This window comes from Gossypium arboreum, chromosome 9 (assembly GCF_025698485.1).
Source record: "Gossypium arboreum isolate Shixiya-1 chromosome 9, ASM2569848v2, whole genome shotgun sequence".
In the NCBI taxonomy this organism is placed as follows: domain Eukaryota; kingdom Viridiplantae; phylum Streptophyta; class Magnoliopsida; order Malvales; family Malvaceae; genus Gossypium; species Gossypium arboreum.
Genome location: NC_069078.1, coordinates 84,815,915 through 84,833,312, shown reverse-complemented (window position 1 = coordinate 84,833,312; position 17,398 = coordinate 84,815,915). Strand labels below are relative to the sequence as shown.

Genomic DNA, 17,398 nt, shown 5'->3' with positions numbered 1-17,398 from the left:
AAGAGTTAAATTAATAATTTTAATAACAAAAGAACATGATTGATATAATATTGATAATTTAATGATGTAATTAAAATGTTTTAAGATTTAAAACCAATTGAAAATAATAATCATAATTTAGAAATATTTGTAGGATTTAACTCTTTTAAAATATATGTTTATTAAACCATGGATTAGTATAACTCCTCTCGCAACTAAAATATCATAATTTATTTTATTAATTTTTAAATATATTTGTTACTATGTATATCATCATTGCTCATTGTGGTACTTGAATTTGGGTATGCAAAGACGCATAGGCTAAATCAAAAAAAAAATTTAGAAAGAGTTGAAATTAAATTATAATTTTATAATAGTAAAAATTTAATTTTATCATTTTAAAGTTTATATATTTATAATTTTAAAATATTAAATCAAATTTTTATCATTTTAAAGGAGCTGAAAGTGTAATTTTATTTTTTCTAATTTAAATGACCTGAATTTTTAAATGACCTAAATGAAAAAAATCATTTTAGGGGACAGAGCCTCTGCTAGCCCCCTAACTACACCCCGGCACATGGACCGCACATGATTTTTTTTGGATGGGATTATCTATTTTCAATTCAATTATTACATAATTTAAAATTTTTAAATATGTATAAAGATAAATAATAAAACATCAACATTTATTTTGTAAATTGTAATAATAATATTAAATTAACTTAAATTTGCTTTAAATAGTTTTTATAATTTATTTATTTATATATTTCAATCATTTTTTATCGGTTCAATTAATTTATACCTATTCAATCCTCTTCTGATTTTATGGTATCAGTCAAATTAATTGAGTTATCAATTCTTGTTCAACCGATTGGGCCGATCCGATTCTAAAAACCATGCTAATAATTGGAATATATACAAATTTATATCAAAATAAATCTAGATATAAGCCACAAATAATTTATTTTGGATTAAACTTGAACTTAAAATCTTAAAGTTCCCGATGGTTTGAATTTTTCCCTTAGCTAAGGCCTTGTTTCATACACCTTTAAAAAATTAAGTCAATTGAAAATTATATTTTCAATGATTTAATTTTATGCATGTTTAATAATCCAAAATAAAAATAATTTGATAGAATTTTTCTACAAAAAAGTGTGGAAAATAATAAATAGATAAGAGTTACTTATCGCTTATCACTTAATGATAAATATTTTAATTATTTTTATTTGATTTATTTTAATATTATATTATTCTATAAAAATATTACGTTTAAATTTTAATTTTTGTTTAAAATAAGAGGAAACGTTTAAAATTTTAAGTATAAAATATAGAATTTTTATAATTTAAAATCTTTATCAAATAATCTAATTATATTCCATGATTAATTTAAGTAATAGATCAAACAATTTTATAATCTAAATTTATATAATTTTTAACACTTAATTTTTCAATTTATCAACCAATACTTATTTTTTAGTTTTTCAACACAACATTTTGAGGTTTTAAAATTTTCAAATAATATATAATTTTATGTTAATTATTTACATTTTAATATTTTTATAAAATAATTTAATATTTACTAAAATGAAAATGCTGAAAGATTTTCGTTAAATTTTATTTTGAAAATGTCGAAAATTAATGTTGAGTGTAAAATTTAATTAGAAGAAGAAAACCAAAATTGAGTGACGAAATTCAATTATTACTTTAAAATGAAAACTCGCGTAATGTGATGAAAGTGACAAATATTTAATTAAAATAATTAAAACAATCTAATTTATTATTATTCAACTTTTTAGGTTGGTGGAATTTTATTTTAATTAAATTTTGAAATTGATGATGTGGCAATCTTTGATTGGTTTTCAAAGCTCCGTGAACCAATCAAATCAATATGTAAATAATATAAAAAGAAAATAATTGCTTCGCACAGCCATCTAATGAAAACTTACGTCCCGTTTCGTCACTTCTCCTTTTAGTTCTTAAAATGTTAAAATATGCTGTTAGTCCCTGTATATTGACAAAATTTTAGATTTAATCTCTATACTTAAAAGTTAAAAATTAAGTCCTACTACTTTTTATTTAAAATCTCAATCCAATAATTAAAATCATAAGTATTTTCCATCAAAATTATTAATTTGACATGTTAATTTGGAAACTATTATATGACATGACATATGATTGATGGGAAATAAATGTTTTAAGTTGATAGATTTTAACTGAAACTAAAAACGAAAATAATGTCTAGACTAGGATTTTAAAATTAAAAAATAGAAGGTTGGATTTAGTAAGGACTAAATCTCAATTTCTATAGAAGTGCAGGGACTAGCAACATACTTTAACCTTTTAAAAATGTGTAATATTATATTTATTTAACTATTATTACAAATATATATTAAAAATTTTAATAAATAATTATCTCCTTATATAATTATGTAGATTCTATATATATAAATTAAGGGTAAACTGCAACTGTCCCTGAAGTTTGTTTAAGATTACATTTCAGTCACTCAACTTTTAAAAATTACATAATAATCACTAACATTATCAAATTATTAAAATTTTGTCACTTTTCCGTTAACATTGCTAAAAGGATGATGAGGCCCATTAAATCATTACAATTCTTTTCTAAAAATTGGCAGTAATTCTAAATAAATTTAAAAATCTTAAAAAATAAATTTTAAATTTTATAAAAATATATAATTAATTAAAATTTATAAATGAAAGGATTTCATAATTATGTTCCCTCCTTTTGTCTTGTACACCACCATAACTCTCTTACGAAGACTTTTTTCTCTTCTAAATACACTACACTGTATCCCATCGCTCATCTAAACTCACCATGTATCTCTTTATCCCGAAAACCTCCGAAGCCTCAACTCATGAACTCCATTTAAATATCTTTCAAAATAAATAAATAAAATTCATCCATATACCTAATTCCTTTTAATTCATTCAACGCTCAATCCAATAAAAATTCAAATAAAAAATTAAAAATATACATAAAAATACTCAAATTTGTCAAACTCATGAAAAACCTACATTCAAAATCTCACATAATTATAAAAAAAAAATCCCAGGCTTTCTGATTGGTTGATGAAAAAAATTAAAGAAACAACACAAAATTCATTGGGCAATGACTTAGTTAATTTGAGCTATGATATTAAGATCAAATTTATATAATAATCAATAACAAAAAAAATCCCAAAAACACGGAAGAAATTTCAACTTGGAAGAACGTAGATGATTACCTCGATGACTAATTTGAAACAACGACAAAATAGAAAAGAAAGATTTTGCTTTTGGAGTTTAGATCTGAAATTACTTTTAAATACTGTTTTCTAATTCTTAAAGAAAACATCATCGAAATATTCATTAATAACAAAAAATTCTTTTTCTAGGGCTAAACTACATCTAATGTCATTAAACTATTAATAAGTTTACTTTTTGGTCACTCAGTTTCAAAAGGTTACAAAATGGTCATTGGATCATTCGAAAGTTTTTATTTAAGTCACTGAACTAACTGAAAATTTTTAGTTAAGTTACTAGCTTGTTTAGTTTTAAAAAAAATATATCTGACTAGCGAGCCCTAAGTGATGACTCGACGATTGATTCGATGGATCAATACCCATCAATGAGTACAAGAACACGCCATAGATCCAAGCCGATCTGATTGTCAATGTCAGGTATCAGAAAATAAAGTTGTTTAGATTTTTGTTCGCAGATTTGTGATGTTCAAAGTTATCTCACTAAAAGAAAAACTTAACTGTAAAAGAGAATGAGAGCTTTTGATTGATGCATGCAGTACGAATAAAGAAGACCATACAACTGTGATATTAATAGCCCAATGGCTTAAATTAAAATTTTTGAATAGTTAATTGACCATTTTATAATTTTTTGAGATAAAATGATCAAAATGTAAACTCACTCACCAATAATTAGGCAATGTTTGAAAAGTCACCCAATAATTGAATTTTAGTGTAATTGTTTATAATTACACAATGATGTTTTAGTAAATGTTGTAATTGGTGGTTCCACTAAATTGGATATAATTGGAGCAACTCAATTACACTTTCCAATCTTAAGGGAAGGGTGAGAATTTGAGTAATTATGCAGGTAATTACACTCAGATTAAATTTTAAAAATTATTTTTATACAAGTTATAAAAATTATATTATAACCATGAACATGTATCCAATTACACTTTTCAATTCTTAGAGGAAGAGTGAGAATTGGAGTAATTACACAAATAATTATACCAAAATTCAATTTTAAAATTACTTTTATACAAGTTATAAAAATTATATTATAACCATGAACATAAGTGAGTTTTTGAGATGATAATAGAAAAAAATTATATTATAAAAATAATTGGTGTATTTTATAGAGTTATAACAAAAAAATTATATTATTTAAATCTTAAAAAATACCAAAGTTATGGGCAAATTATTTATTATAAAAAACAAGTTACATCTTATAAAAGTGTTATAATATATTTATTTATAAAATTTTATGATCAAGAAGTATGGACATGATTTATTTATGTGTTTATACTATATATTATAAAAATAATCAACTTGTTTATAAAAAAATGTTAATAGTTTTTTTATCATAACTTGGTTAAAAAATTACTTTGTAAAATTACGAAAAAATTATATTATTTATAAATTTTATATATTATAAATTTTATATTATTTTTACTTAAATATTATAAAAATTGATATAACCTAACATAAGTGTTTTTCTAAATTAAGTTTATATAAGTTTTTATATAAAGTTACAGACTATTTGAATTGTAAACCCAACTATTACAAGGTTGATTCTAATTATATAAATATAAAAGTTTTCTTGCATCATATCGTGGGGAATGGTGTCAGATACAAACACCGTAGATAGCTTGCAAACTCTTTAATTCAATATATTGAAAGCTTCAAAATATAATTTAAAAAAAATTGTTGTTTTAAAAATATTTTCTATATTTTATAACTTCGATCATAAGTGAAATTGAGATAATCTATATTTCAAATAGTAGATGGAAGAAAGAGATCAATAACCAACAGTTGATGATAAAGAACATATGTTAAATATTAAAAATAAATAACACGATAAATATGCATTAGAACAATTAGACAAAATTACATATGATGTTTACTTTTATTATTAACGTATTATCAACTATTTTTTAAGTTAACATAATATATATGGTGATTTGATTTGATTTTATATTATTTATTTAAAAATATTTTTATTATACTAATAATTTTTATAAAAGCATTCTTAAAAAATATAAATTATATAATAATGTAATTAAACCCAGAGAGAAATTTAAAGTGTTGCCTTTTTTTTTGTTTAGAGATAAAATGATACTCATCGAGCAGATGACGGGGCTAGGAAGTAAGTGGAAAAGATGCAGACAAAAGGGACCTACCAATCTCAGGATTTGGACCCACAAAATGGGTGACATCAGCAGCTTTCAGCTGATTTATCATTATCTTTATTTTTGTTGGTTTTTTTTTTTGATTTTCTTAAAATTAATCATGCAATTTGGAAAGGTGAATTTGTTAGGCTTAGACTAGACTTCAATTTTTCACTTGTGTATCTTAATTTTCAATATTTTCATTACGGTAATCATATAAATATAATATTTCTAAGAAGAAGCAATTACAATAAAATATATATAATAACAAAAAATAAATTTGATTGAAATTGTGAAGTTAAAAATTAAAATCATAAATTTTTCAGTCTATATTTTTTAAAATTTTATATGAAAAGATAAAATTATTCTCAAAATAACATCTATTACTTGTTAAAAATGAGGAATTTTTATAAATTTATTATTGAATTAATAACCTAATTAAAGATGACATCAACCTAAACACTTAAACATAATAATAGTTAATAGATAATAATTATATGAAATCTCGTGAATAGTTTGAGTCTCTAAGGAAGCAAATGAAAAGCTATATTTACGCAACTCCTTGTTGCACATGATGTGGGTATGTCCTATGTGGATGAATACTAACCAACTAGTTGTTTAAACTATATCAAAATAAACTTATATAAAATCACATGTTATTTAAATTAAAATTTTTAATTACGATTTATGGTTTATTTATATTTTTAATTACAGGGTCGGCTCATCCCCACTATAGAATTCTCTATCAAATCTTATCTTTAGTAGGTAATATTTGACCTTTATTTACATTTTGTGCTTATAAGGAGGAAAAAATCCTAATTCCCAAATGCAAATTTCAAGATTTGTTGGGCAGATTCGGCTTTCATTCTCGAGATTGATTTACAATGGTTTCCCCTAAAACTTTATAAAAGATTGCTTGCTTTCTTAAGAAACTTTATGTTGAGATTCACCACAAATTAAAAACTAGCAAACAATTCTCAAAACATCGGGCTGTTGACTAGGGTCATGACTCAGGTCTAAAATAAAGCAGTTTTAAAGTTCTTCCATATTATTTTATTTACCAAATTTCTATCATATTAAATTCGGATTTATGTAGACTAATCACTCGTCTAAAGGTAAATAACTTGTATTAATTTCAAATCAGACTATCTAGCTGATCGGATTAGTAACAAATTGGGGTATTAGTTCGGAGATAAATGTTAAAGCGGTTGTGCTGTAAAGCACTCAAAATTAGTTGAACTGATTTTTGTTATTTTTATTTTAATGTTTATGATTTTCTAATAATTTATTTGATTAAATCAGGCAAACCAATCGGATTGATTGAATCAAAAATCGATAAGTTAATCAGTTTGAGTAACGATCTTATTTTTAAAAACTTTGATTGAGATCAACTCTGAAATTTAATATCAGATAATCTCTCATCCTTATAATTTATATGTAATATATATTTTACATATATTACTAAGATACTTTATACAAAACATCTCGAATATGAAAATTTTACATTAATATAAATAAATTCATTCTAATATATAAAATTACAATTTTGAAAAACTTTAAGAATGAAAAATAAGTATGGCTATTCACTATATCTACTTTCAATTGTAAATACTTTTTATTATTAAGAAGATTATTCAATTCTAAGTAAAATTTTAATTTCGTTAAATAATTTTTCTTGCTAAATAATGTCATGTAAGTAGGTAAATTTATATTGAATTTTTAAGGTAAAAATATTATAAAAATTCTTGTATTAAGTATTAGATTGTAATTTGTTCTCTCTATTAAAATAGACAAATTAGTCAATGTACATTAAATTAAATAACAAATTGATTATTATGTTAAAATATATTATAGGTTGAGAACAACACTAACCTGTTGAGGGGTTTGACAGCTTCAACTAGATTACACTCTCTAATTTAATCATTTTTAGCTTGTATACTTTTAAAATTTTAATTTTGGCTTTAACGATAGTCATTAGATTAATTAGCTACAATGATTTTTTTTTTAGTATTAGTGAAAATAAAAGTTAACATAACATTACAGCGTGATAATATATTTATCATATAAGATTTTAGAAACAGCTAAATTAAATATAACTAATTTAACAATTATCATCTGATTGGGTTTAAATTTTAAAATTTGAAAAGTAAAAAATTAAAATTAATCAAAATAAAATATAAGAAGTAAATACACTGCTTATATAATGTAGAGGTACTAATAGCAAAATTCTGACCAAAACTGTTTTTTTTTTTTTTGGTGGGTCAAAAAAAACTTGTTATTTTAGTAGTAAAAGAAGAAAACTTGTTTAGAACTTGCTTGGATTGGATCTATGGAGTTTTGACCAATAGTCAACACGCTCAAATTTCTTTAATCTTAGCAACGTTTTTCTTTAATCACCGAATCTCTAAATTCGAGTTGGCACATAGACCTTTGTGTAACGTATCAAAATTCAACTTGAAATTTATTATACCAACAGTTGCAGTAACGTATAATAGGTATACTAATTTACTTGTAAAATTTAAATTTAAATTTGAATTATTAAAGTATATTTTAATACAATTTTATTTTTACTCATATTTTTCTCAACTTTTAAATTAGAGAAAAATAAGTATTTAAGTGCAATTGAATATTGGTTCAACTTATAGATATGTTAATTTTAATTCTTTTATTTTGAAACTATAAAAAAATATGAAAAGACTATCAAAATAATAATGCCATTTAATAACATGATATATTAATCATTTTCTAATTGAATTGGTATTTGTAACTGGTGAGATCAACTCAGTTAAGAATTTTATTAATAATATAGATTATAAAAATATTATGTGAAGTGATATATCTCGTAATAAAATAAAAATAATTAAAAATATATGATGTCATGAGAAATAAAATGAGCATGAAGCAAATATACAAATATGTTAAAATTTATATAAAATAAATTATTAATATGTAAAATTTATAAAATTTTATATTACTTTTAATAAGTAGTAATTAAATCAGTGCGGTAAATAACGTGATATGAGATGAATTTAAATATTACGAACAAACACACGCCTGAATTCTATGTAAAATTTTTTAAGAGTATTTGATATTTGGTAATCACATTAAACTTCGATTAAATTTGATATAAAACTGAATAGAATGCCTAAATTAATCAAGCTCTTTTAGTTTATTTTTTATTTAAAAGACTCAAATTTTAAATTTATTTAAAAACCAACTTTTCATTGATGAATCAAATAATCCTAGATAAATTTCAAAAAAAATTAAAGACTTGACTTGTAGGTAAGCCTTTTTTCTTTTCTTCTTTTTTCTTTTTTTTTTGTTTCAATTTTGTCCTTAATCTCCAAATAATTCAATTTCAGTTCTTAATCTTTTAAACTAATCCGTGATGATTATTTAATTTTAATTTATATTTACAATATAAAAAGAATGACCCAAAATGTCAATTGTCAACCAAATCTTCATGTGCATGTCACGTAACCTTTAATGCTAACAAGTAAATCAATTTTGTAAAATAATAATTTGATCAGAGCATCAAAGGGGACTCTTTTTTAAAAACTTGGAGAATATAGCATGTGCCTACTTTGTGTAAATTAAAAATTCAACAGAAGTACTGATTATATTTATTTATTTTGTGATATAATGTTTAAAATTATTTATAGATTATTTTAATTAATAAATAGGAGGATAATATGTTTCAGCACATTCGAATTTACATCCTCCTGCATTAATAATAATACTCATACTAATCGAGCTAAAACTCAATCCTTTTCTTCAAACCATCTTAATTATTTTACCACCTTGTATATCATCTTATCTATTTAACTTTTGTTTTTTCTTAACAAGAAAATAAATGAAGTAACTATGTATTAATGTTAATTTAATTAAATAAATTAATACAATAACTACAACCCTATTAAAAAAAACATCATAATCAATTTTAAGCTTTAATTAAAAAGACGTAAGATTGAAAACTAACCTCAATTTTCGGATAACAGGAAATAATGGCTAAAACTATAGTTTTAAAGGGTTTGGACTAATTAAATATTGTTTGGTACCATGGTATAATCTATTTGTGTAGGATACATTAATAATTTTTAATATACATTTTGATATAGTACTCGGGGTTTAGGTTATGTACTATTTTTTATAAATTTCAAAATTATAAATTTTAATTTTATAAAATTTTATATATAATATTTTAATTTGATTCAACTTTTATAAATTATAACCATTATTGATATAATACAATTTTACATCTACATATTGCATAGATAAATAAATATTATACTTATTAAATATATAATAATTTAATGTATTTATTTATTTTTATATGTGTACAATTAAATTAAAATTAAATTTTATGTATACATTTGAACTATAATTAAAGTTTCAAGTATATAATTACACAAAATAAAAATTCATGTATCAAATTATACATTGCATAAAAAATAATGTATAATTTTGTTATTTCTCCTATTTTTATTATATTTAATTATGTTTCTCATTTTATGTTACACTTGTATTTTTATGCCATGTATTTGTTTCTATCTCATATTTTAAATTTTTATGTGAAAAACATTATACAAAAATTACTTAAACATTTAACGAGGGTTTAGATAAATTGGTAAAGATAGGATTTACGGATTTTATCCAATGTTGTAAGAAATAGATTGGTTAGTTCAATAATTAAAAATAATTTTTAAAAAGATTGATAATAATAATTAAAAAAGAGAATAAAATGAATAAACACAAATAAATTATAATAATAATAACAATAATAAACATAAACATTCCTCCTATAAATTATAGCGATATTGTTATTTTCAATAAAAATATAATTTAATTTTTTAATAAGATAGGTTTATAATTTTATAACTTTTAATAATTTTTAAATATTAAAAGAGCTTAATTGATTTTTTAATTTGTTATTAAAGTTTTTTTGACCCTTTAGTCTTATTATTTAAAAAGATTATAATTTATTTCCAAAATTAGTAGTGGTCAAATTGAATAAATTTATAAAAATTGAGGGCTAAGTTTATTATTATACCTTATATATAAATACCAAAATAAATATTTAACTATGCAATTTTAATTGAAGAACTGTTTTATTCACTTATCTAACTTACAATGACTAATTTACCTATTTTTAAATAAAAAATTAAATTGCAATTCAAAATATAATACAATAGATTTTGTGATACTTTTACTCAAATTTATAATAAAGCTACACGTGTCACCCGTGCAAAAAGAAAACTTGACATTTATCTTGACGAAGTTAATAGATGAAGCTCGACGTGTCAAACATGCCAAAATGAAATTCATGGTACCAGCGAGATACCGGTCCAAGGCGAGCTAATAATGCTTGGTGCGGCGAAGCTCCACTAGGCAAAGCTAAGAGATATATGCACATATAACAAATCATACATGTAATTGTATATGAGATTGAAGTTGTTTTTCTATCCACAAGCATGATATTGAAAACAAATAAATGAAGAATGGTAGGACGTCAATAATGAATAAAAATAAAAGACTGTGTTTGCTGCTTACAATTGAACACAATATTAAAAATAAATAAATGTAGAATGCTAGAACGTCAATACTGAAGAAAAATAAATAAAAGACGTATGTGCTTACTGCTGACCATTGAAAAAAAATTGTAGCTTCCTTCCACTAACATTCATGGTCCCATACCATCAACTTGATGGAAAAGTGCTTGTAAAAACACTTCCCTCACAATTCACAAGCAATCTGCCTTCGTCATATTCTATTTAATATTTTCTCTTTCAAAATTATTTTTTATAAATTTTAAACAAAATATAAATATTAACTCAACTCACATTTCCAAGTTGTATGGTTGGATGTTTATAATAACAAACAGGGAAAAGAAACCCCAAAACAATGCATTACAGATTTGAAAATGGAAAGTAGGTTTTTTTTTGTTACATTTGCTATGTTTAGAAGATCATGTATTGGGCATTTATTGTTCTTTTGGTTTGTGGGTGGGACAGCACTGCTGGCTTTACAGACGCAAAGATGGAAAAAGTGAGTGCAAATGCAAAAGCAAAGCGTGCAAAATACCCCCACACTATCTATAACTGTAACCCCAAAAGCCATCTCACTTTTCATTCTTTATATCTCTCTCCAACTTGGCATGCAAAAAGGAGAGCCTTATATTTAAAAAATAGAAAATGATTCGAACAATGTATAAAATAAGGAGGGGGTGGATTGATTAAAAAAATTGGGGTTGGGAAAAAAATGATATCCATAAATATGACCAAAAAAAAAAAAAAGGTTAGCTTGGGTGGCAATGCCTACTACTTATGATGAAATGGTAATCTGTAAAGGGGGATTGGAGGGGATTAAAGCCAAACCAATCTCTTTATTTATTTTTATCTGCTTTTAAATCTCTTATAGCAATAGAAATAGATTTCTGAAAAAAAAGACATTGGGAAATGCAAGTTGTCAAATTGGGGGAGGAGGTGTTTGTGTTGTAGGGGAGAGATTTGTAACCATTAGTTTCATGAGATGTCTATGAATGAAGTTGAACCTCATTTTAGTTTGGTATGCAATAAGTTCGCTTTGGGTTTCAAACTTAGCTACCTAGCTTTCCACTTCTTTAATATCTTTAAAACAATAATAATACTAATAATCAAGACTGTTGAATAACCTATATTTTGTTGGAACAAGAAGTTTAAAAGCAATTAAAGTATATCTTATTTTTGTTCGCAATTGCAATTATGACTTGTAGACGTATTGCTCATGTATTTATGTAGAAGAAAATTAGATTTAAAAGAGTTTTAATTATGGTCTAGTTGAAGGAATTAAATTAGATTATCTTATTGTTTTAAAGGATAAGTTATTGATCGGATTTAATTTAAGTATGAAATTTATTTATCGATCATATTTACTTTAAGTAGAATTGCTAATACGAATTAATTCGAGTAAGAGATCATATTTACTCTAAATAGAATTGGACTTATTTGAGTGCTTTTCTTGAGAATTTGAGATCTCATTATTATGTAGATTTATGTGTTTTATATTGTGAAGTTTTTGGGAAATGATTGTGACTATTTGAGTTAGATTTTGAGGCTACAATTATTCATTGTAAGGGATAAATTAGGCTTAAACCAATAAATGTACTTTTAAATTATTGAATAAAATCATTTTCTGAGCATAACTTTTACGATATAACTTGGAGAATCTGAATTGCATTAATAAATTTATTGAGTTAATTTTTTTTCTCTCTTTATAAACTCTCGTATGAACTACTTTGTTTTGCTTTCTTGTATTGTTCCTACAACTAATAGAATAATAACTTGAAACAAGTGTAAATCGTAATAATTTTAAATTTGATATAATTTTCTTTAATAGCAGAACAAAATCATGGCTGCATGGTCTGCTCATTGTTCACTACCCTATATTGCTTCACAACGGGGCTAACCAACTTCCACGCTGTATAAATTAGAGGATAAATATTAGTATCCATAGTTAATTATAGTTACGACCTAAAAATTGCAATAAAATAATGAATTCGAATATAGAATATTGTATTCATTTACAACGGCGAATTTAGAGGTTTGTAAAATTCGGTTCCCTTAAAATAATTTTTTTATTTTATTCTTTTAAAATTTTTAAATTTAAATTAGTAAAAGTAAAAGTATAATTTAACCCTTTAAAATGATAAAATTTTAATTTAATTCTTTAAAATTATATTTTACTATTATAAAATTTATAATTTAATTTTGACCCTAAAAAATTTCCGATTTCTCTCTGTGTTTTATATGTTTAATTGTAAAATTATCTTTAAAAGTTGATTTAACAGCAGTAAATAATGGATTTGAATTCACTTACTGTATATGGTGGCTGCCACCCACTCGTTGATGATTTTAACGCCTGCACTTGCCCAACCAACATCAATGCTCCATCTGAGATTAATCGTAAAGTAACTATAAATATATAGGATAATTATTTATTTATTTAGTATATTGGGAGTGAAATATTTTACTCGGTTGCTGAGTCTTTCAAATTCCAACTGATGAATAACATTGCAAAGTACATGGCCCCCAAAGAGAATATCATGTGGAAAAATCCATAGTTGTAACTTATATCATCCTCTAGTTTAACGTTGTTTTTGTTAAACTGAAAAAAAAAAGGTATAAAACAATTACGTTAAAAGAGGTTTATCACCTGACAAACTTAAAAAATCTGATAGAATTTAGACTTTGATATCGTATTATCATTTTATCGATGTAATATAAAAAGAGTCATTTATTACCTGAAATGATTTGGAGTCAATCCCTGTTGAAAAGGTTGCCATGACAATAGCACCTATTGCAATCAGAAACCCCTGCAAATGAAGTGAAGAAAAATTACTACAAAACTCTGGGAAATGTATTCTTAAAGCAGTGCTATATATATACACACACGCTACCCAAAGTTGTGGAGAAAGAATGGGAAACTCTTACAAGTATGGTGGTCCAATCGAATTTCCCGTTATCTGGCTTTTGTACATTACATTTTTCATCAACTGGTTCACTGAAAAAGCCATGTGGTGGAACCAAAATTCACTTCTTTTGTTAATTTCTCAAGGCACGTCATATTAATGCATGAAGGAATGTATATATAAAGAAACCCGAAGCATATTATAGTATTTGAGACCTAAAATAAATAAAGAAAAAACAGTATTCACAAGTTACTTGCTAATTTAACCTTCAACAATTGGACACTGAAAAGGTGAAAAAAGGGGTCACAATGTAGGAGAAAATGACATCTTGCAAGGTGACGAGTTACAATTTATGTAACTCTGATTTTTTATTTTAAAAGTATTCGTGTTTGATATATGTATCTTATACGTTTTTGGACGTGCATATGAGGAAATTATCCTCTAAACTCTCTTCCAGTACAAGAAAAAATTAGAAAAAAAAAATTGAACCTAATTGTATTGGACACATATGTAGCACTCTAACTAGAGTCCATAGGATAATTATTCGAAATAAAAAATTTCTTAAGCAAATTTAAAAGGCTGTATTATGTACTTAAAAAAAAATCAACAAAAAAGACACATAACATCTTACATCCCTTTGTGAAGTTTGTGAAATTTTTTATTATACTGACAGTGTATAAAATAATTATCTGGAATAGAAATATGGGATCAAATTCAAACCTTCTAATGGCAGACCAACAGAGGAAAACAACATAAGAAGCCATAATTCCTGAAGATAATAGACCTCTATTAACCTGCATTCCATGATGTTATGATTTAACTTCACAGTAATTAAAAAAAGTTACCACCTAAAGTTCCCTAGCAGTCATATTTGGTAGAATCAGTATGCTTCATTTTGTCACTTGCAGTGGATGATGGCCCAAAATTTACCCATAGTGATACAACAAAAATGCTATGTTACTAAGATATTTCATTTTTTCTTTTCTAAAATACCCTTGTTTAGTACTCGTGCCCAACACATACTCTGACATTGGATATAGGAATATGATCCTCCATCAACCTTCCAGATACATGAAAATCTCAAGAAAGTGCTGAAAAAAAATTCTTATGTGGCAATGAATGATATTCCAAAGAAAATATATATATACACCTTTGAATGCAAGGATATAACCATCATAACTATGAGCAGAAGGGCAGTCCATGTGATGAAGAATATGTTGAGAGAACATGCTGGTCTTGGGGCGTAAAAATAGTACATAGACACAATTCCACATATGGAAACACCATAAAACACTGTTGAGGTAAATAATGCAATGGAGCAGCTCCTGAAGGAAATGAAGAAAATGATTCATCAGAAAGTATATATGTATGTATGACTGTATATATGTATGTATGTCTACCTTTGGTTATTTTGCTCATCAGGTGACCAGTACTTATTCCACCATCTGATAAACTCAATTACACTTATAAGTTGCAGAAGCAGAAAAATCCTATATCAGATAAGCAGCAAAGCATACTTAATCTCATAGTTAAAAAGCTAAAGCGTACGTTAAAGCAAATTATACCAAGTATTGATAACTTTATATTACATTTAGCATCATATAGTTAATAAGATTAAAATTTGAGGTTGATGAAAATCATATAATGAAAAGCTGTGAAATTAAAGATTGAAAGTACAAAGAATACCCTGCACCGACACGCGCGACTCCTCCTGCAAGAAGGAGAAAACAAGGTCCTTAACTCTGTAGTTTTAGATAGCTACTCTCATGATCACGATGTTCAAGTCGAGCACCGGTGCGCATAGGTATATTAACATGCTTAAAGTTTCGAGTTCTTATATTCGGGTTTCAAAGCTAACTTACCATAGATGTGAATAAAACCTGGAGGGATGAAGAAGGGTACCACCATTGATGCAAGCAATAGGAAGAACTTCAGCTTCCACCATCCTGAGTGCCATTTACTGCAAGCTTCATATAATTTTCTTGCAATAAATGTGGTAAGAAACATGATAAAGAAAAATATCTGAAATGAATGTCAAGGAACACAATTTCCAGAGTTTAGAATGTAAACAATGAATCTAAGTGTGTGTATAATACATATATTGGTTAAAAAAACTTAATATGTATCCATGTACGTTTCAGACACACAAGAACTTCAGATAAAATGAAAAGTCCACGATAACATACAATAACTATATATATGTACATATATACATATACATATATATATGCAGTGTTAATAGGAAGATACGAAACATCCTAAACTCACACGGAGAACTCCCAATGTGTGAAAACAATCATGTCCTGCGGTTCCACAAGCTTCTTTATCTGTCAAACAATATTTTCCATTCAATTTATATAGTAGAAATTCTAAGGGTTCAACAGGGAATATATATGTGCTCAAAATAAAAGGAACCATGTTTTTATTTTTGATAATACAGTCAAGGTATCCATATACTTTGTCTCAAAAGATCCATAGAAAGGGAAAACTTGACTCACAGTAGGGTGGAGGGAACACACTGTGTCCATAATCTCGAATGAACCAGGCAGTAAGGTTGATTATGAAGAAGATTATGGCATAAATGTATCTGGCTCGGAGTGACTTGTTCCTTTCTTCACACCAATCTACATTCTTTGGATCCATTGATGATGCCTTTGCTCGCGGAGAGTTGGTTGAACTTATACCTATCACGCTTGATTCAACTGCTGCAATAGACCCACTTATTTCTGCCATTGTTCAAGCCATTAAATTGTTGTTAATAAGATATCAGCTGCTTCCAAAACTGCATTTAGTGATGTAAAATCATCTCAGTATGGTCATGAAAGAAGACCAAGAACCTTAAGAACCAGGGAAGATGCCCTCCTTGATGGTCGTAATGACATGAAAATTATAAAAATAAATACAAGATAAATTAAAAAAAAAGGTTGAAACTTAGAAACCTTTTGCTTCTGGGGAGTGTAATTCAAGGCCTGACAGTCGTGAAGAACACTAATGTAAATGTAGCCGTTCAGGACATTTACCCATAAATCTTTTAGGACCATAATCATCTTCAACTTGAAGCTTGTAATTTCTTTCATTTTCTAGCATTTATTATTCTCAACAACAAAACAGATATATAGTAGAAATAATCAGGACATTAACCATATAGTTTCAAAAATAAGAAATAGTAATAAACGTGGTTTCTTAACAAACAAACATCAAATTTTGAGTTGCAGTATCATATCCAAATGTCTCTGCATGAATATGTTCTAGGTTTTCTATACACTGAGTTGTACTAAGTTGTATTTATTAATAAAAATATATTCATACCTTTCATATTAAAATTTGTTCATTTTATAAATTATATAATAATACATAATAATTGAGGAATAAAATATTTAAAAACCACATCTGTTTAAAATTAAAGATAAATATTTGTTAATAAATAATTACCTCTCAAATTTGTTTAAATTTATTAGTGTTAGTTGCATGTTTAAGTTGTACCATCAATTGTAACTTATCTTACAGTTGCACGGTTACCGTATATGTTGATATTCTTTTAATGAAAAATATTATTTTAACTT

At 25.4% G+C, this 17,398-nt stretch overlaps 1 protein-coding gene across 3 annotated transcripts; it reads right to left on the bottom strand.

Annotated features, from left to right (window-relative positions):
- Positions 1-12,720: 12,720 nt before the first annotated feature.
- LOC108456147 (uncharacterized) lies at positions 12,721-16,914 on the bottom strand. 3 transcript variants are annotated; one of them, XM_017754742.2, is made up of 13 exons: positions 16,775-16,914; positions 16,334-16,617; positions 16,086-16,162; positions 15,698-15,857; positions 15,522-15,546; positions 15,236-15,325; positions 14,986-15,160; positions 14,556-14,629; positions 13,858-13,927; positions 13,668-13,739; positions 13,398-13,531; positions 13,244-13,317; positions 12,721-12,844 (listed from the first exon to the last, which is right to left on the bottom strand). In XM_017754742.2, the coding sequence occupies exons 2-13, from the start codon at positions 16,566-16,568 to the stop codon at positions 12,774-12,776; spliced, it is 1,257 nt and encodes a 418-aa protein (XP_017610231.1). In that variant the 5' UTR covers positions 16,569-16,617; positions 16,775-16,914; the 3' UTR covers positions 12,721-12,773. The 3 variants fall into 3 exon arrangements, with proteins under 3 accessions (XP_017610231.1, XP_052875325.1, XP_017610233.1); XM_053019365.1 differs by having other exon boundaries at positions 16,334-16,561; positions 16,775-16,912; XM_017754744.2 differs by lacking the exon at positions 16,775-16,914 and adding an exon at positions 16,673-16,768 and having other exon boundaries at positions 16,334-16,561.
- Between the last annotated feature and the right edge of the window lie 484 nt (positions 16,915-17,398).